The sequence below is a fragment of the Pipistrellus hanaki genome (genome assembly GCF_964339955.1).
Source record: "Pipistrellus hanaki genome assembly, chromosome: 2".
NCBI lineage: Eukaryota > Metazoa > Chordata > Mammalia > Chiroptera > Vespertilionidae > Pipistrellus > Pipistrellus hanaki.
Genome location: NC_140504.1, coordinates 196,662,732 through 196,685,285, shown reverse-complemented (window position 1 = coordinate 196,685,285; position 22,554 = coordinate 196,662,732). Strand labels below are relative to the sequence as shown.

General features: G+C 40.6%; 1 protein-coding gene across 2 annotated transcripts in view; it reads right to left on the bottom strand.

The window, feature by feature from the left end:
- The window catches only part of RERE (arginine-glutamic acid dipeptide repeats), a 350,056-nt gene that overhangs the window by 196,461 nt on the left and 131,041 nt on the right, over positions 1-22,554 (bottom strand). For both annotated transcript variants that reach the window (XM_084875723.1, XM_084875724.1), the window contains exon 3: positions 4,506-4,576. In XM_084875723.1, coding sequence (XP_084731849.1) covers positions 4,506-4,576 — 71 coding nt within the window. The remainder of the gene's footprint in view (positions 1-4,505; positions 4,577-22,554) is intronic.

The window sequence follows — 22,554 nt, the reverse complement described above, 5'->3', positions numbered from 1 at the left end:
GTGCCCTCTCAGGATGACTAGTGGCCAACTGAGGACTTAGCTGTTCTACACTCACTCTCAGTGCTTAGAGCTGACTGTCAGGGACACAAAGGATACAACGCACACTCATCCAGGCAGAACCATTACAACACACTGAGCCCTAAACAGCAAACTGGAAATAGCCACAATGTTCCTAATGACATAGCCCCAACTCTGAGGAATGTCTAGACCAGGTATAGATTTAATAACATTCCAGTTTTAATTAACCACATAAGAGCCCAAATGAATCAATGTTATTTGCTCAAAATAATACTTGTAATAATTATATATCCTACCTGAAAATTCATTTCCTATAACAACTGAAGAATAGATAACTATGTAACTATGAAACCAAAATCATAGTTGTTCTATTATATGAATGAAATTCATTAAGAATCCACACAAAATTGCCATGTAAACTATTAAAGGAACAGCTTTGACTACTTACCTGTGAATGAAGACTTAGGTATGAACTACTATAGCTAGACCCAGACCAGAAACTCCTGAGTATTATACTGAATGGAAATTACTAGTCTCAATGATCTCCTTATTGAGCATTCTCAGAATCCTAGATTATTTCTAGAGAGCAAATTAACTCTATTATGCTAAGGCCTGGATTTCTATAAAAATGGAATTTTGTTTTTTAGCAAAAGCAAGAAAGAAATCTTTCTTTGGGGACAAAAAGTGAATGTCTTCCCCCACATCAATCCTATTCGGTGTTCTCCAAAGAGGAGTGATATCCCGAAATGCCACCGTTGCCTGCCTTAGAACCCGCCCTCACAGAGGGAAGGAACTACAATAGATCTCACATCCTTCAGCCCCATTATGATGCTGCACCGGGCAGAGAACACAAAGCAAGTTTTCAATAAAGGCTTGTCAAAGGCCCTGATTACAACCCAAAGCATTCTTATTTGCGCTCTGGGATATAAAGCTCCTTGGTGATACCGACTCATTCAAAAACAACATTCTCAAAGAAACCAAGTCCCACGGTGACCAGCAAAGCTCTGGAGTGCAGCAGGAGAAAGGGTTGAGGGTGGCACGGTAGGCTCTGGCAGGGGCAATTCCTGGAGATCAGCTCAAACTGGCCAAGGAGAGGCCGTCACTGGGCGGAACTCTGGCTCCGCTGGAAGCAGCATCGGGAGAGCGCAGGGAGGCGTGCACTCTCCCCCTCAGCTCTGCTGCGTCCAATCCTCTGCTCTCCCTGGTCCTGCCCCCTCACATCAGCCTCCGATGCCCTGCTTATGCCTGCCCAACCCTCTCTCATTGAGGCAATTCTTGACTTTGCCCTCCCTGCCAGCTCCTCAGTCTCTCAGTCATCCTTTCAAGCCAGCCCACAAAGATCACAGATTGCCATTCCACATCACTGTTCTCTCAAACAGCTAAAGATTTTGCCAACTGATTTAACATTTAGTTCAGAAACCTAAGGTGTAAAGCTGCCTTATCTGATGATCCCTCTTTCTTCCTGCTTATTCTAAGCATACACTATCCATATTCAACTTGACCTCTCCTGCTCTCATGCCTCTGCCTTTCACATATTCCGCAGATACTTTTGCCACTGTAGTCAATAAACCCAGGTCTCCCCATCTGTAAATAAGCCCATCTAGAACACTTCCTAAGAGAATAAAAGCTTCCGAATAGAATACACAGTTCCCTTCCCTTGAAAATGCTACTTCCAAACCCTCAGTTCTGTTAGGAACTCAATTTTTTGTGACACAGCTTTCACCTACCCGTGAAAGGGCAGGTCCTCAATATACCTAGCACTGTAGGACAGAGAGGCCTATGGATGTGTTTTGATGGGTAAGTGTTAATAAAATGGGAGCCACTGATCCCATCCCCATATAACCTGTCACCCCAATAGGGACATGTCTGAGTGAAAGGGGCACTGTTTGATAGTTTACCAGGACAACAGATGTAAACCTGGTCAACAGAAGCAGCTGTGTTTCGTATCATGGACTCAGAATCTGTGGGAAGACAATCAGGGCATAAAATCCAAAGACCCTTCTTACCCAGGATCCTCAGTTCAATACACTGCATCGTGCTGGTGACAGGTGGTAGCTGTCTAAGTCCACTTCTCAACCCATTAGCCTCTGACACGTTTAACACTGTGCTCTTAGCTAAGGGCATGCGCCCAATTCTTTTTAGTTACCCAAACATACCTACATTCAAAACTCGCAGTGGTAAAAGGATTAATTCTAACCAGTGGTGTAAACAAAGAAACACATTTTAGTTACACCCGCAAACAAATAGAGATAAAATAACCAACAATATTCCAAAGCTATTGGCTTTTGTTTTCCATCGCTCCACTTGTCACGCATGGTATTTCCTGTGGGCAAAACCAACTCCAATTTCTTTTGTTTAAAATCTTGCAGAGGAAAAATAAAGCGTATTTCCTTCTGTTCATCCTTTCCCCTTATAGCTTGGGTAAGCTGAAGAAGAAAAAAAAAACAACCTATAATTATTCTCCTCTATTGGGTTACCTTTTTATAAATAGTACTGAAAAAGGAAAGAAGAAAGCAGATATCCAGACAATAACTACATTTCTTTCAGTAGTAAATATTTCAATATTACTGTTATTTTTACATAACTATGATGTGTGCTGAATACAGAACTAAATAACAAACAAACAAAAAACAAAAAAACCATAAGGCATAGCAGTGTGTGATTTAGAAAAAGGTACCTAACATACTGCACCCTACCCTCTTCCCACACTGCTTGTGCACACAGCGTTAATGTGTTGTACTAGCCCAATGCTGACAGCAGAAGCTTCAGCTTTTATTGCTGTTAATACCCTGAGCAATTACTATAACTCAGCAGGAACCTCCGCCCTGGAATATCACATTATAATCAGCATTTCATAAGCAACGCTGTTCAAACACGAAGGCACCGGCTAAAGTGCACACACTGTACAAAGGGGCTTCGGTTCTAATAGGTAAGAGAAAAACCTCTGCATTTCATTTCACAGCTGCATCTTTTCCGTGGCGCACTGCTATTGCGTTGGGTGAACATCACACACAGACAGTGGCCAGAAAAAGGGCAGCAGCCGCAGCCACTGGCAGACAAAACTCCAGGAAGCAAGGCCCCCGCCCAGATTCCAGTGTAGCTTCTGTAAAAAACACATGGAAGGAAACATGCAACAAATAACAAAGACTCTAAAATGATAAAACTTTGTGTTGACATAAAATCTGAATAAAAAACATTTGATTTTTGCAAGATTAAACTGCAAAGCCATCTTGCAAAACAAGCAAGGAAGTTGAAAGCAGTTTACCAAGTATAATCCTCAGAAGTAAATAGCACATTTGACTTTCTTTTGTAACAGTAAGCATGTACTGCACATGCAGTAATTTTTTAATAAAGAAAAATAAATGGCATGCACTTGTTAACTAGATTGGAATATACTAACTAGATATCTGAGGCCATTAGAAACAAAGAAGATGCAGAGTTAAAGATCTCTTCAGACTACTGCATTACTTTTCCTTAGACTGAAATATCACATACAATGAATTGTCAAACGTTTCAAAGGGTTTCTGAAATAAGGACAGTCACAGACACTGATAAAATCTCTACAAATCAGGATTAGGATTTCTCTACACCTAAAACTACAAAGTGGTCACAACCCTTCTGGTAGAGGGATCCCTTTTTAAGACCTAAATGTTTCAAAAGATCCCCAAGTATCAGTACTTCAGTAGTATTTCACTTATCAATTGCTTTTTTTGAGGAAAATACCTAACATACAGGGATTCTTCAGTGCATATTATCATTAAATAAGTAAATTTAAAAACCACAGCAGCATATTAATACATTGAAAAGCAGTTGCACAGGTGTGTGAGGTGCACTTATTTAAGACTGAGAATGTTCGCTTGCACACCTTTGAAAATCTCTACAGATATCCAGGGTCTAAAACCCCTAGTGTGGGGACCGCTGCTCGGAAACAGAGATCATAGTGGGCAACATCAATACTCATGGGCCTAGAGAAAGTTTTTATTGAGAAAGTGCTATAGCTATACCACCCCGAGCCAGACTTCCAGCCCCCACTACTGGGGGACCCCCAAAAAGATTCAAGAACACTCCATTCTCACTAAAATATCTAAGTAAATTAGTTATGGTCACCACCAAAACCAGACTCTGGCCAATTTACATTCTTTTCCAACCATCAAATCCCAAATTTACTTTGCTTCAGGATCTTCCCAACGGCTAAGAAACAAACTACTTCAGGAACTCAAAGGAATATCGGAAATTTATGTGAAACCCCTATGGAAGGAAGAAACTTTACACACGTTATTTACAATATGAGCTCTGAAAATCTAAGTAGGAAGATAAAGCTGGTGGCTGCCTTATGTGAGTGCTACAGCCACCAGGGAGCGTAAGCACTCAGAAGGTAAACTGGTTATCAAGTCAATACGAGAGACACGCAATCATGAGACAGCCAAAGGAACTGGAAAAGGAGAAGGTCCAGAGGAGAATCAGGAGCACGTGAGAAAAATGCTTACCAGTTTGAAGTCTTGAATGCTACAGATGAAATACGGTGTGTTTGGTCTCCGACTCTCGATGTACACACAGTCTTTAAAAGAAAAAGAAAAATTTAAAACAATGGCATTTACCTTTAAGGGAACAAAGACAGGACTCATAAAGCCACTGCATACATAAATAAATGACAAAGCACATACATTTTAGAAAAAAATTTTTTCTCAAAGGTAATATTAAATTACTAATAATTTCAAGCTAAAGGGAAACAGCCCTTGGGTTTTTTTTCTTTTCTTTTTTTCTTTTTTCTTTTTTTTTTTTTTTTTACCACTTTTCTGTTAATTTAAAGAACTTGATAAAGCCTCAATTACTGTTTTCAGGGTCCCTACAGAAGGGGGAGGAGGAAACCCATGGGATTATCCACATTCAGTTGAAGGTACTTGCTCTAATTTACCCACCAAGACAAAACCTGAATATCTTGCTACCAAGACAAAATCCTGAATAACTTATTCAATAGATGCCTCGTCGTCACAAAGAGAAAGGCTTGACCAAGTCCTAATATTTTATTTTCAATTATTATTTTGTGAGGAAAGAAGTGAAATGTAAAGGCGACTAGCTTGAACATGCCATTATAATGAACTTTTCACTTAAACCAAGAAAGAGAACAAAAAGTAAACACACTTTACTTTCTAATTGTAGAGAGAAGCAAGGCAGCCAATCAGAGATGGAATGAAGTCAACCAAATTGCGTTTTCCTCTGGAAGAAGAGCACTTTCTTACACAGCACCTGACCGGGCAGGGGCTGAATAATTATGTTTGGTGCTCTCAACTGCTGCAGTCTGCAGGCTGCTTTTTAAACGGCAAGCTGATGAACAACATAAACTGATGAACAAAAACAGATCCAGAGACAGAGAATCATTTGATCAGATCGTCAAACCTCAGAGGGAAGGTAGGGGAGGGTGTGGGTAAGTGCAAGAGATCAACCAAAGGACTGTATGCATTGCATATAAGCCTAACCAATGAACATAGACACGGGGGGGGGGGGGGGGGGGGGGGGGGAGAGAGCAATGGGGAGTTAAGGACACATATGTAAATCTTGATCAATAAAGAAAAATAAATAAAATAGCAAGTTGAGATATAGTTTTTATAAAAAGCAGCGATATTAAAGGAAGCAAGGGTTATAAAGAAATATAAAAACTCTTCACATTACAATCCAACATCACTCTAAGTTTAGGATAAGAAGGCCATGTATTATTTACTGGGAAGTAAAAGCATCTATAGGCAATCAAGTTTTCTAGAGAGTGGCCGTAATGCCCACATTTAAAATGTCCTTGATTTTATCTTTCCTGTTGACCCCTCATAATGTAGATGTCTCAGAATAACTCAGATCCTTGAGAACTCAAGCAGATTCTTCTACTGCCTCATTTCATACATGTTAAGAGTCAAGAAATAGCAAAGGAGCAACGATTTGGAGCCATTTATCCAGTAGATAGTCCAGTCCCACCACAAGTGTTAGCAGACCATTAAGAGATAGATCACGAAGAAAGTCCTCAATAAAGGACACTTCCTTACAAAAAACTTTCTGAAGACATCAGAATTTTTGTAGTCCAAAGCCATTCCAGAAAGAGGACTCATTCAGGCATCCACAAGTACCCAACTGATTTCTCTACTCAGATGTAGACTCAACAACAAAGAATCAATCTGTATGTATGAATGAACTGTTGACCAAGTTTTTCTAGCCTGTTCCAGAATCCAGGATGCTAAATAACTCTGTTCAACATTCAGGCAACATCCATTTAACATGCTTATTGACATAAGAAACAAGAGAACTCTTCCCACTAAGGCACATCTCTCTCTTCCTACCTCTAACTTGGTACTTAAGTAAAAACAGAAGAAATCCACCCAGTTGGGGTGACTCAGTGGATTGAGCATCATCCCATGCACCAAGAGGTGACAGGTTCAATTTCTCATCAGGGCACATGCTCTGATTGTGGGCTCGATCTGCAGTGGGGGCGTGCAGGAGACAGCCAATCGATGATGGATGTTTCTCTCATCGATGTTTCTATCTCTCTCTCTATCTCTCTTCCTCTTTCTCTAAAAATCAATAAAAACATTAAAAACACACACAGCAGAAATCCATTCCTATAGCTCCAATTTGCACAATTTTGGAACACCCCAGGATCTTATTTCTGTGTTCCAATCCCTATTGTACCAGTATGTCAAATCTCTAGATAGCAATTATTTACTCGTCCCACTCACCCTGACCACAAATGGCAGTGTATATGCCCTCTTCTTCCTATTTCTAACAGAACAGTCATACCTAGCTACTATTCACTGGCTTCAAAATTAATAGGTCACTTTCTTAACTAATGACTTGCCCGTTCTTAAAGCCCACATAACAAAAATTTTCCATTTTCTATAGTCTGATCCCATACCACGTAGACCACATCTCATCTTCCACTAGGCTGCATTCTACCAAAAGAAAAATCAAGACCACTACCTCCATTCCTCCATTCATGCCAAACCCTTTTCACTCCTTCATTCTGCCAGCACCTGCAACCTTATAACGAGTTACCGCCAGCAGCAGTGAATTCTCATGGCTCCTCTATAAAGAAACATCTCCTTTCTTTTACATAAAATTAACAATTTACGTTGCCTGTTTGTTCAGTTATTTGGCAGTCAGATGGTCTGCACTGTCCACATTACTATGTTTGAGCTTTGAGCTCAGAGAAACTTACTCACTTTAGTGTTCTCTGCAACCACCAAGAACTGGTGTCTGGCAGTCAATATGACAGATGCTTAGACAATGAAAACTATGGGCAACTTTGTTCTTTTTATATAAAGAAAAGCTCTACATACACTTTTCATAATCAATAGAATCATTATTACTATAAGCCCTCTTACTGAGACATAAAGCAGTTATTAATTTGTAGTATGGAAAAACAATTTCCAGGGGGAAAAAAAGGAGAGAACCTATATTCTCTCATTTCTCACTGCTAAGTTACATTCAGGAAAATGATTACCCGTAAGCACACCGGGATGTAACTTTAGAGATGGGAATAAGGGCCAACCATGAAGACAGTCCTCACTGAGATGGGAGGGGTGGGGGGAGGAGAATAAGAGAGAGAAAGGGAGGAAAACGGTGATGGAAGGAGACTTGACTTGAGGTGGTAAACACAAAACACAATATACAGATGACATCCCTTTGCTTAAACCAGTGGTTCTCAACCTTTCTAATGCTGCGACCCGTTAATACAGATCCTCAAATTGTGGTGACCGCCAATCATAAAACTATTTTTGTTGCTCCTTCATAACTGTAATTTTGCTACTTTTAATAAATTGTAATGTAAATATCTGTTTTCCGATGGTCTTAGGCTCCATAGCGACCCACAGGTTGAGAACCACTGCTGTAGAGCCTAAGACCATCGGGAAACACAGATATTTACATTAAGATTCATTAACAGTAGCAAAATTACAGTTATGAAGGAACAACAAAAATAAGTGGGCCCTAGCCAATTTGGCTCAGTACACAGAGCATCCGCCTGCGGACTGAAAGGTCCTGGATTGGATTCCAGTCAAGGGCACATGCCCAGGTTGCAGGCTCAATCCCCAGAAGGAGGCGTGCAAGGAGGCAACCAACTAATGATGCTTTCTCATCATTAGTGATTCTATCTCTCTCTCACTTCTCTCTGAAATCAATAAAAATATATATTTTTAAATTTTTGGCTTTGCTTCTAAAGCAAAAGAGTGATTTTAAAAATAAATAAATAAGAAAATAAATAAGTTACCATAGCAACCCAAATTGATCCAACGCTATAAATTCACATCGGAGTCCAATGCCCAATGCTAGCAATCTGTACTGTATTAAGTGATCTCTATAACTTTTCTTTATAACCCATAAAAATTAGGGTGATCCAACTAAAAGAGAATATATTCTAAAAAACATTTTGGAATTTAAGTCTCACACACACAAATCTACTTAGTCCTCTTAATGATTTTTCAAAACAAAATAAGGCCAAATACTTATAAGAAATATTCCCCTTATCTCATTAATCAAGCAGTTATTTAAGAAAACAGCTTTATATAGATGTCTATAGCTAGCCACCAAATAAAGCTGTTTATTTGGAAAGGGAAAGATGAGAACTCAAATTAAGAGCAATGTTAAAATTTCAGTTGGATTATATGCCCAGTAATCGCTTAAAGCCAAAATTATTTTCTAAAAATTTTCATGCAATTTATGAGTGCATGGATTGTCTGAGCAGATCTCAATTATCCTCAACCTGAAAATCCACCCTGATCAACACAAGCACTGCCAACACCTTTTTTTTTTTAATATAAATATATATAACGAGCTTTAAAAAAAAATCAGAAAGCTAGCAGTTCTGCTAGAACAGAGCAAAGCTGATGCAATGCATTAAGTGCATAATGCACACTTCCAAAATTACCCATACGAAAATGTATATTTATCAGATTGAGCTAACAGCTGCTGTAGGGCAAATACATATACATGTATATATTTTTTTAAATCTTAAAATCAGCAAGCCTGAAATGGGCTAGAAAAATAAGAGGCTATCACCATCTATATCAATTATGCCAAAACAACACATGATAACTAATTTTTGTCTTTATAGGGGTGTGTGTAAATGAAACCATGGGTCTAAGTTAAGACTTCTCTAACACCTAGCCTCTGCCTGGGAATGGATCCCACGATTAAATGACCTCAAATCCTGCATCCATGATTTGGGCAATGACACTGAACAGGGGTGTTTCTGGCTGTTTTGCAAAACCTCAACTCAGCTTTGTGTCCAAGAATCCATTGTACCATCTGCAAACAACAGAGCATATGCTCAGCTGAGGAAGGCAGTCAGCCAAAACGTAAAGGCAAATTCTCAAGGCAAATAAAGCCCTACTTTCTCAACACTCAGCAAATCAGCAGAAATAGAGCAGTGATTTTCAAGCGGGGTGCCACAAGAGGCACAGGTGCCACAAGAGGCACACAGGTGCCACAAGAGGCACACTGGGGTGCCACAAGAATTTTTAAAACACGCAATAATTGACTATTTAGTCAGGGCACTGACCTCTTTCCACTTAGACTGTCAAATTAAAAAATGACAACAGCCAACACAATAGCCATGTAATGTGAATGAAACAAAATAATACCTTTTTTTGTTAGATCAGGTTATTTTTTGGTGTGTCACAGAATTTTAGTAATTAGTTCATGTGTGCTATGAGATGAAAAAGGTTGAAAATCACTGAAATGGGGATGGGGGTAGAAGAGAGTAAAGGCAGGAAAAATAGTGGTGGAAGGAGACTTTACTTGGGGTGGTGAACACACAATACAAAAACTTCGTGTTTCAGTTACCCCTGAAACCTACATCATTTTATTAACCAAGGTCACCCCAAAAATTCAATACAAATTAAAATGGGGCTTTTAATTAATAATAAGAAAAAAAATTGCTGAAACAGAGCAAGAACACAGTCCTCTCAAGGGTAAACACCACAGCCTGGAGCTCCAGGCAGTTTGTAATCCTGAAGCACAAAGGAGCTGTCAGCATCTTTCCTGACAGCCTCCTCACCCGCACGGCGGCGCGGACTTCCCACGCTGAGCCAGCAGTAAGCCTGGCCGGGCAGTGCTAGCCACAGTGCGTCCCTAGAGAACTCCCCTCCCCACAATGCCCGCCCTTCTGCCTGCTCACCTTCGAAATACCTCCTCATCCTTTGCAAAGCATGGCCAGTGCCACTCTCATGTAATTCCCAACAGCTGTAAAGAGCATGCATGAACAAAGACCTCCTCACAAATTTTACAGAGAGCCAGCGGGGGGCAGAGTGCTGGACATGGAGGCTGACCCTCAGGACTGGACTGCTCTTCCACCTTCCAGTTCTCTTACAAGGACACCTCCAACCTGCACACTGAACCATCCAATGAGGCAACAGCAGGCTGGTCTAATAGTGCAGAATAGAAACTGCACAGACAGGTATCTCACTAGGTAAACTGCATGCTCCAATTTTCCAGCATCCAAGAAGGAGTATATGTACATATGCACATGCTAGAAACATGGATTGACATCCAAATCACTCCATAATGCTACATGCCTCTAGCAGAGCTCTCACCTCCAGCCTCCCCATCTGTACAACAGTCAAACGCATCACCCCTCACCTCAGTAAATAATAATCTACATGGTAAACACTCATAAACTATGTGAAGAACAAGTAAACTGAACCAAAATGTGCAATCAAAAAGAAGTTATACAAGATCCTAGCAAGAAAGCCGCTCTGCTCTATCAATATAAAAATAAACAATGATGTTTTCTAGTGAGTATTTCTTTGAGAGATCACTCAATTGCAGGATGGCCCACTTTTAGTTTTCTGCTAGGTTCTTTGTGAGGAAGGGATGCTCACAGTGCGGGATGATGGAGAATGGGAAAGGGAAAAGGAAACGGCCATTCAGTAAGTAAAGCCTCTGTCCTCACCCTCACCCTATGTTCTGAGCCTGGAAAAGGTCACCAAAATGGGCTGTTCCTGAATAGTCTAACCTCAGTGGAAAAGAGGTCTCAGATAGCATATCTCTTTGGTGCCTTCCTTTTTAAACATCATGAAAATTCAATCCCATGTATTCAAATGTCTTCAGATTCCCTCCTAATACTGAAAAGCTCACACTGGCTTCTGTCTAAAAGCAGAGCACTATCTGCTGCTAGCTAACACTGATCTGCCTTTATCCGCATTGCTGACAGGGAATTACTATGCTAACCGAGAATTAAATTATGAGAAAAACCAAATGTGAGTGGTGGGGGAGGGGGTGAGCAGGCCATAACAAACAAAGGGATTTTTGTTTAAATTTCCCACATTTCTCTTTTGTCCTCAAAAGCTTAGACTGAGCCAAGACACCTTTCTAACTTGAAGAAGTTATGCTGGTATTTTGGAAGAAATGCTGTAGCAAGACCTTCCCAAATCAATCATATACTACATGGACTTGAAAACTATGTCAAATATGAAAAAGCAAGATCATCCTGCCAGCGGTAGCAATCTTATTAGCTATGCTGATATGCTAGATGTTAGCCATGGTCTGGCACTGGCAGCACCCTCTCATCACATTTTATTCTGAAAATGCTCCTTAAAAAGCTCTCCCTGTAACCTATAGGGATCCCTATTAGGAGAAAGGATTCTAACCAGTCTAACACCCAGACTCCAGTAATCATTCTAATCATGGTGTGTATAGCGCTCAGATGCCATAGGAACACAGGGGACTGAAGGGTGGGAGGAATCTGTTTTAAAAATCAGTGATGGCCACCTGCCCCATGAAGCCAAGTGGCTTAGACACTAGAGACACAAGGAAAGGAAATTCTAGACAGCTCGCACTCTTGCTTCCCTCCGTAACTACCACTGTAACGCCCGAGAAGACAGGTAACAACCCAACTCTCGATTCAGTGAGCCCTATAAAAAAATAAGTAAATCCTGCCATCAAGCCCGTTAGGCAGAGGATGCTTAAATGGAAATGCCGACAGGCCCGTAACACACAAGATTACAACTGGAACGTGACTGAAATGCTTACACCTAGGAAACCAACGTGGAGAAAACGCAAACACCGCTAACACTCCGCCCGGCGTTCACAGGCCAAACATCGCCAGGGACAGCAGGCTGGCGTGCAGGCTCTACTCGCCCCACATGGCTGACAACCCACAAATTGCACGTCTGATCTGCTGGTGTCACATCCCGCGGAGCAGATTTCAAGCAGCACTGCTCGCCCCCGTTCAGGAAACAATGAGCCGGGAGCCTGGGCTGCACAGTAAACGGCTCAGCCAATTTGCAGCGCTCGCTGGCAATCCACAGGAGAGCCCGCGATGCCTGGCTATCATTCTTGTTTGGCAAATGATTCTGTTATAAGCTGGTATCATAGTGAATCCATTTTCCTTACGGGTTTTCTGCTACTGTTTAATGGACTGTCAGTATAATTTAGATTTCATCTATTTAAACTCATTCAAGCCTGGCTCCAGATTGTACAGTAAATGGAACATATTTCTGTTCAATGAAATTAATGACACTTAATTTTTGTCTGCAGTTCTCAATTTTGTAAAAGCAACTATTCCACAGTGCAAGCATCAAGCTACAAAATTTCCACACCAATTAGTTTTTTTGTATTTTATAAGCATATATACATTTTGTAAACCTTTCTTATAAGATCAATGTAGATATTCATTTACTATTTCTTCCCAAATATTTACTACCAACTTTCCAGAATGTTAGTACTTAAATTATAACTAAAAGCAGAGAAAATAAAATTGTCAGTCTGAACAGATGCTAAATTATTATGGATTTTTTAAGCTAGCAAAACTAAAGATTAAAACTTTCTGCTATATATATACATATACATATTCATATATATATATATATATATATATATATATATATATATATATATATATATATTTCTTACATACTATTAGGTGATTTCCTTAAATATTTCAAATCAGTCACAGTGCAAACATTAAGTGAAATTTATTAAAAGTAGGCTAGCCCACCAAAACGGGTTTGGCTCAGTGGTAGAGCGTCGATCTGTGGACTGAAAGGTCCCAGGTTCGATTACGGTCAACGGCATATACATTGGTTGCTGTCACATCCCCGGTGGGGAGTGTGCAGGAGGCAGCTGGTCGATGTTTCTCTCTCATCGATGTTTCTAGCTTTCTATCCCTCTCCCTTCCTCTCTATAAAAAAATCAATAAAATATATATATTTTTTAAAGTAGGGTAGCCCTAGCTGGTTTGGCTACATGATTTAGAGTACCAGCCCACTTATTGAAGGGTCTCAGGTTTGATTTCAGTCAAGGGCAGGTACCTGGGTTGCAGGCTCAATTTCTGGCCCCAGTTGGGGCGCATGCGGGAGGCTACCAATTGATGTGAGATGTTTCTCTCTCTCTCTCTCTCTCTCTCTCTCTTCCCCTCCCTTCCACTCTCTATTGAAAACCAATGGAAAAAAATATCCTTGGGTGAAGATTAACAAAAATAAAAATAAATAATAAATAAATAAAAGTAGGCTAAACTTAGCATATGGATTTAGATATACAATGAAGGCATACAGCACATATTACTAAATACTGTACTGAATAACTTCTGAGACTGACATTCTGTTAAACAGAAATTTACTCCTGAGTTTTATTTATCAGACAATATTACAATCCCATGAGTGATTTTTCTTCTTGAGCGATTAATCTTTCACCTAAGTATCCACACAGCTGTGAAAGAGATGCTGAAAGGAGAAAAGGCATACAACAAAGTACTGTAAGAGAAACTTACAAAATCAAGACCTAAATAATAATAAGGAAAGCATCCTTAATTGCTACCTCAAAACTATACACCAACCAGGATCACAGACAGACTGCAATTCACACAAAAATAAGAAAGGAAAGGAAAACCACTAGTCTTTCCATGCCTTTTATCAGTTTGGTATTCGGTATCTGCTCGGCTGGTTTCTGATTCTCCTATAAGCACACTCCCCCCCCTCACGCCCAGCCCATGAAATGCTCATGCTGTTGGCTGTTAGAGATGTGCTTCCACTGCTGGTCCCACTGTAATTCTGCCAACCTCCAAGACACAGGCCAGCGTGCCTATGGTCCTCGTGTCTTCCTCAGTGTCACCACCTGACAACCTGTCCTATTCAGCTGGTATCTGCCCACCCCGTTACTATCGCCAGAACATTTCTTGAATGATGTAACTTCATCCTTTAAAATGAGTAAGAATCAAGAACTAGAATCCTATTTCTGTAACTTGCTCTTCCTCACCTCCACAAAATATCTTGCACAAAGTTATACACATAGAAGATGGTGATTTTATGTTACCAGATGATTAATAAAACACTAATAATACTGCAGCTGGCATCTACCATACCTCATTAAATTCTACTAGCTATTCAAAGTCTATTACAGGTTCAGTGGGCTTCACATTAAATCACATGCTTTAATTTAGAGAAATTTCTCAGGGCACATGAAAGCTATTCCCTGACTCTCTTCTCCTACCCATACCCCTTCCCTCTGGTCCTCCTTAAGTCATCACTGTTCCATTTGGTTCTCAGTGTTGTACGGACTGTTGTTTGGCCAAGCATTTCTTTTAAAATTAAAATCAAAGACAATAGATATTTTAAGAATTAAAAATATCTAGTCACTTTCACATGACTGAATAAATACTGGGACCTCAGATTTTCATTAAGGATCTTCAGCCAACTATGAATTATAAATGTCATTTATAAATATTCACAGGTATTTGGAAAAAAATAATTCCACCCACACAACAATTTCTGATTATCAGTCTCCTTAAGAATCGACATGTAGTAATTTTGCTTCATCACATATACATCATTCTCAGGCTAAAAAGTATTTGAGTGGGAGAGTCGGGGTAGATGGGATCTTGTCTGGTAATCTGCCATCCACTGTCACTTTTAGAATCAAAATCAGCAAAGATCTGAGCAAGGGAGCAGTATTTAAAGTATCTAAATGCCTCTTGATTTCTAAAATGAGATCAGAGATTTTGTTAATTATTTGGGCCATAAGATGCCCCGGATGCTTTCTATACAAAACTGTATTCAACACACTTCAACAAATGAGTGCAGCTGCTCTGGGCCAATGTAACTCTTAACGAGAGTTTTGTTTTTTGTAAATCATACCTTGGAAAAATCAATTCTGAACATCTGCTGAGTCGGAATGAATCAGAATTGAGGGGTGGGGGAGATTAAGGCTTCTCCATTTTAAGTGAACTAGCAACAGGCAAATCTTGTCAAGATTACAATAAAGCTAAAAAATGGAAATACAGTCTACAAGGAACAGAACCAAAAACTCATAAAACATTCACACAGGGACTTATGGGCACCACCTATGTGCCAGCTAAGTGCTAATATACTGAATATAAAAACACTGTCCTTCCTGCCCCGGCCAGGTTGCTCACTTGGTTGGAGCGTCATCCTGTGCACCAAAAAGTCAAGGTTTCAATTCCCAGTCTGGGCACATACTTAGGTTGTGGGTTTGATCCTTGACTTGGGTGCATACAGGAGGCAACAGATCCATGTTTCTCACCTTTCCTCTCTCTCGAAAATCAATAAAAAATATATCCTCAAGTGGAGATTAAAACGACAGGTCGACTGGCCACTATGACGTACACTGACCACCAGGGAGCAGATGCTCAACGCAGGAGCTGATCCCTGGTGGTCAGTGCACTCCCAAAGCCAACCTCCTGCGGAACCTCCCCCTGGTTGGCCCACCCTGATGGCCCCAATCAGCTCCAACTGAGGGCAGCCAACCAACCTCCCAAGCCACAATAAGCCCTGATTGCCAGCCAGGCCAAGGGACCCCACCCGTGCATGAATTTGTGCACCAGGCCTCTAATAAATAATATTAGAGCTAGGTATAAAAACAGATAAATAAGTATATGCCTTCAATACTTTTTTTTATTTTTAAAAATATTTTTATTGATTTCAGAGAGGAGGGGAGAGGGAGAGAGATAGAAACATCGATGAGAGACAATCATTGATTGGCTGACTCATGCATGTTCCCCACTGGGAATCTATAATAGCTGCAACCTGGGCATGTATTCCTGACTGGAATTGAACCCGGGACCCTTCAGTCCGCAGGCTGATGCTCTGTCCACTGAACCAAACCAGTCAGGGCATCAATATTCTTAATTGTTTTTTAGTCTCCGTACAGAGAATGCTAGGTGGGAATATTCACTTTCCCTTCTTCCTTAACAGTAGAGCAGATGATGTCTAGCAGGGCCTACGGCCCTCAGATTTTCCAGCCTCCCGTCCGACTGGCTTGGCCACGTGACTAATTCTGGCCATGGGATATATGAACAGGCACAATATTCCACTGCTGGAAACTGAATCCAGAAAAGGGAGGCCAGCTCTTCCTTATCCTTCCTGTTACCCTGAAAGCAATGTATCGACTGGAGGTGGAACATGAGACAGATCACTAGATGATGATGGAATGGAGGCCACACACAATGGAATTACGAAACCCTTTTTTTGTTGCTAAAGAACCAGACCAAGAATTTACTGATTCACCATTCAGTATCTCTGGCCACTGTATACAAATATGTCTAAATTATTTTAAAATGAGGCAAAACAGTTAAACTACATTAATGAACAGAGTGCCACCCGGAACAATTGGAGAAAATATTCTTTTTTAATAGTGAAAGCTAGGAATGAACAGGTAACCTTAGCACGAATATATATAAAAGCACAGAACACAGACCTTTTGATTTAGAATTACTAAAACACTTTGCTTAGAGAGCATAAAATATCGCCTTCAGTCAGCCCCTACAGTCAGATGAAATAAGTCCACAAGCGCCTTCCGAAGAGGCTTCCCAGCTCAGCCACCCTCCCGGTACAACACTACCCCGCGGTGCCCAGGAGGAGGAGGAGGGTAACTTCTGCAGGCTGGGGGCATTCTGTGGAGGACAGGCTGCTGGTGTCTACTGGCACCGCTCAGGCTCCCTCTCTTCCAATTCCAGGACTGCAGAGAGAGCATGTGGCTGCTCCAACAAGAACACAGGGACCACTGATAACCAAATGTTCTAGAACATTGTATCATTTATGAAAGGTAAAACTGACCACAATTCACACTATACTAATTCCCAGAATATAGTCCACACTTTACTTCATACCAGAAAGAAGATGTTCTCTCAAATGTCACAGCTTTATCTCCTCCTTTCCACGCCATTAACTGTGGATAAAAAACCGAGCACACAAATGTGTCCGATCCATCCTGAGGTGAAGATTTACTATCCAAAGGTAAGGTCAAGTCTCTTGCTCTACCTAAGAACACGTCTTCAATTTCAAAACCACAAATTCAGTCTCCTGCAGAGCCCAGAATCCATGGACCCCAGGGCTAGTTAAAACAAACGGACAGCAATGCACAGACATGCCTTAGGGCTCCACACACACCTTCCAACTCAGCAACTGCACACTAAGGAAAGCAGGCAGAAAGGAGTAATGCTCACCGCTGCTGGTTACCCTGGGAACTATATAAAAAGAACCTAAAATCTATTAACTAGACACATCCTGGATCTACCCATTAATGTGGGCGTGCCTAATGTTTTTTGTGCTCTGGATGCCTTTGGTAATCTATACACACTCGTTCTGTAGATAGATAAATAGCTAGATAGACAGACAGACAGATAGACAGACAGACAAACAAACAAACAAATAAATAGATGTATGTTTTGAATTTACAAAAGCACATATTAGATAATTATCACAATATGAAAAGAAATGCAATATATGTATTATTTCTCATTAAATAATAAGACTTACTAGAGGTTATTCTCGTAATACCCTCCATGAGTTCAGCCATGATAAACATTATTTTGACATTTTTCTCTCTGTGAAGTAATTATAAGAATATTTATTATTTATATCAGTGTCACAGGTACTGCCAATATAACTATGGCGTATCACCTGCCTTCATAATTGAAGCAAATGATAAATGTCATTTGAAATGCAATGAAGTTGTGAAAACAAAGATGTAATTTTTATCCACCCAGTGCAGTGAGGAATTCTACTCAGACTCCACTAGGTTTGACTATGGCCCCCAGGTTAAAAACTCCAGTATTAATGGCATTCTAAGCGACACTGATTCATATTTATAATTACTGCCATGATAAAACCAACGGCCTCTATAAACCCTAGCCTCCACCAATCACAATCTGAATGCCAAATGCAATTCTTAAAACGCTGCACTCGTGCCAAAGATCTCTTTTTTTGGAGAGTGCTTCAGACTTCAAAAGCATTCTATGGCCCCGGAGGATGGCTGGTTAGCCAGAGACGGGTAAGATTCCTCAGGGAAGGAACAACCTAAGACAGGCACAGTCGCAGAGGACTTTGGGGTCAACAGAGGTGGGACACAGACCCTTACCACCCCCGCCCCCGCAATGTGGCAGGCACTGAACCTTCTCCCATTCTGAGGGAGGTCTGCTGCCCCCATGGCTACTTAGTTTCCCATGCACAGCTCAAAGTGGGACCAGGTCACAGACAGAAACTTGGCTGACAGCACCTGCCCTCTCACTGCAACAAGACTTGTTTGAGAGGTCTGATACCCATGGTGTGGAAAAGAGGGTTTTTAATATCTAAATCCAGCCCAGTACCAGGAATGCTCAGGTCCTTCTCAAGAAGGCAAATAGTCAATTCCACTAATACACACATGGTAAATAAGATTGTTGCTAGAGTGTTGAGTTTGACAGTTGAATAGTAGCCAATTTCTCAGAGAAAATTAATGTGGCTAATGGAAATAAATGAATATTCTAAAAAACCTGATTATACTGTACAAAAAGATTTTCCTAAAGTGTTAACAAAAATTCTTATTGGCAGAGCATCTCATGGTAAAATTGCATAACATGTTATGAACCTAAAGCAGTCATAGTTTAGCACAAATAATTAAAATGTAAAAGCTATCAAGACTAAATTATAAAATTTCCAAAAGTCTCCTATTGTTTAAATTAAAAAAGGGGGTGACAGTGGAAGAATATCATGTAAGGAAAAATATCCTGCGAATAATTTACATCTAAAAATTTGTACTTTAGAAAATTAACCTTCATTCGAAAGGCTAACAGAAAGATACCCATGAAAATACACACATGGTGTCAAAACAAGACAGAGGAAAATCATAAGGGGGGGTGGGGGGAAGAAAAAGGATCCCAAGTCAAATTTATAGAAAATATCCCTTTATTAACTTTTGGTCGAGAATATGTTTGTATATTTTCAGAAAACAACTTCGAGACCATCTGGAATCCTGTAACAGAGAGGAATAGACAGAAGTGCTCCAGCCATGAAGACAGAAGAGAAACAGTTCAGAGATGGAAGATGCTGACGACACCTCGCCATACCAGCAGACAGCAGCTGCGTGTTGCTGAAGGATGCCCAGGACCAAACCAGAGACGGTCGGACCTGCATCACCACCATTTGGCCAACAACCAGATCTGAAATAGCATGGGTGACATGTACACATAAGGAACTGTTTGACATTGAAATTGGGACTCAAAAGAACTATTGGTCCAGAAAGGAACTCACTACAGACTGATTCATTTGCCTCTCAGCATAACCATTATGGCTTTTCTCAGTTTCGGTTCTCACACATCTAGAGGAAATGATGAACAACATAGACTGATGAACAAAAATAGACTCAGAGAAAGAGAAGCAGCGAACAGACTTTCAAACCTCAGAGGGAAAGTAGGGAAGGGTGGGGGTAAAGGGGAAGAAATCAACCAAAGGACTTGTGTGCCTGGCCAGTGGCCATGGACAACGGAGCGGGGGGGGTTGAGGGCATATGTAGGGAGGGGCTTGGGATGGGATTGGGGATGAGGACAATTATGTGAGACCATAATCAATAAAATAAAATAAAATGGGGGGAGCATTCTAGTTTGCCAGAAAGATACTCAGGGTTTTTCTCCTTCAAAATGTCTTCTAGTCAGGACCCAGAGCAAACTGGAAATCAAGCCTGCATTGTCTAGGTTGAAGCATCCCTTGTAAGGAAGAAGCAGACTCTCCCCAAGTCTGAGTGCTCTGGAGTTATTCTCAAATGCAAACACTACTTTTCAGTATAAATACATGCCAGGTGAGACCATCTTGTGACATTTCCCTCCCTCTACTAAAAAGAAAAAATACGTCATTATACGAAGTACTGGAGGCCCGATGCACGGAATCCGTACAAGTGGCTCGGCCCTCGCAGCCCCTCGAAGCCTTGGACAGCCCTTGCAGCCCCGGCTTCGGCCAGAAGGTCGCCTGGAAGGTCGTCCGGATGGTTGTTCTGCTGTTCAGCCTAATTAGCATATAAGTTCTTTATTATATAGGGTTATTAACATTCCCTCAATCGATTTGATTATGCAATACCTGTATTTGATAATACAAAGTACAATGGGATGTTAATGACAAGTAAAATCTGAAAACTAAGTACCACCTAATAATAATAGCTTGCCTTAGAGCCAACACTTATGCATAGATTTACTAAATGAAGTACAAAGTAAAATGTTACTATTAAAGCTGAGAATGAAAAGCAACATATTGCAGCAATATTTAAAATCTCTAGTATAAACTCACCCTATTTTTCCTTTTTAAAAGACACAGCCATAATCAAAACCTCCTCTTTTTACTATATTGATCTTCATTGATTAATCTAATGAGACACTAACACACCATCTGCCAAGCGGCAGCATCTGCCCAGCACACAAAGAAAGCCAGAGCAGCAGCCACAGCCTCAGAAGAGAATGTAAAATATTCTCTTTGCCTTTTGCAATTCTTTTAACACATTAGACTACCACACATTACATCATTAAAAGGTGTTCCCTGCAAAGGCAACTGAATAAGGAAATTCAGAGATGTAGAAATAAATGTAGGGGCTAAATGAGTGAGCAAATATGGAATATCTTTCAATGTAGCATATAGCATGCTGCCTAATTAGTTTGGTGAAGTAATGAAGGAAAACGTAAAGGAATGGGTGGTTTAATACATAAGTAATGATAAGGTGTCATTATGTATGATTTTAATCGACTTGGTAAAGTAACTTTAGACGTTTATCAATTTCCAAGCACTTACGCAGTAACGTAAAAGAACAAGATAACTTACCTTCCCCATCTATTTTATGGTACTTAAAACTTCATTCACTAATACAAACATTTAAAGGAGTAGAAAAGAAAAATCATATTATTTTTAGTTTTTCACGTGTTTATGATATTCAGGTGTCTCCAAAGCAAAATTCATTCATGCACATAAGAATCTATTCTGGAGTATTTAAATATTTTGCAAAAGGAAAAGAAATCACTCTAGTGCACATACATTTTAAAGTAATCAACAAGAAAATACACTGCTCCATCTTTAAATTCATAGACAAAATATTTTTAATTTTGGAAAGTCTGATTTTCTCAGCTGGTGAAGCTGGCAGAATAAATAGAAGGCAATATCTGGAAAGATGACAAACACATGGGTCAATGTCAAATAAAAACCATCGCTGTCAAGAGCAGAGCCAAATTCCTGCATTTCACTTCAAACATTAGCCAACCCAAATACCACCATGCCACTTTCCCATCAAAATTGTTTCCTTTTGAAAAGAGCTTTTTACAAAACTGATAGAGTATAACAGATTAAACAACTCCTTCAGAATGTCCTCAGCTACTACAGAGCAAGGCAGCAACGTATAATTATAATAAAGGGAACATTTAACAATTAATTGAGCCAGCAAAAGTTAAACCTCCAGAGCTTAGGAGTTCAAACACTTGCTCACTAAACAAAAGGGCAGAGGATGTGAACAGAACGGCAGGAAATCTCGGTCCAATTAGACCCTAGGTAAACATAAATCCCATTCCACTGTGCTGCGCCTATTCGTCACAGTCCGCGGGCTGAGCTGAGTGTCCAGCTCAGAGTGAACAAAAGAGCCAGTCCCCCCACCGCACCCCGCCTAGCTCCCAGGGCTACTGTGCTAACCGGCCCTTCGAGGCTCTGTGCTGCAGAGAAGGCCTCCAGCTGGCTTGCTTTTACAACCAACCAGCCAACAAGACTCTCAAAACATATCCTACAACCATGAGGTAATAACAAATGGGTCTCAAGATACTCGGAATGTATGCCAGTTTAGAAGAGTGACATCTTAACTAAGTCACTTTCCTCATTCAGTATCTACTCAGATTCTATGGAGAGAGATGTGCAAACAGGGAAGGAAGGAAGGAAGGAAGGGAGGGAGGGAGGGAGGGAGGGAGGGAGGGAGGGAGGGAGGGAGGGAGGGAGGGAGGAACGCACGCACTGGGTTTCAAAGTGGCGTCATCTGGAGGGCACATGCTTCCCAGGCTACCTTCCTGCAGCTTCTGGAGAAGAGCACGTACAGAACTGATGGGGGGAGAGGCCACTCCATGCCTCAGACACCGACTTTGCCAGAAAGCAAAAAAAGTTACAGCTTAATGCCTGCGTAGTTTACATAATACAAACAAGAAAAATTTGTATTTTTTACTTAGCTGGAAAAAACCACCAAAGCAAATGATATTTTAAAGTGTAGCGTAAAATACTAAATGCTAGAGTTTTAAGGATTGTAAGAACAGAAAGACTAGAGGCTGAGGCAGGC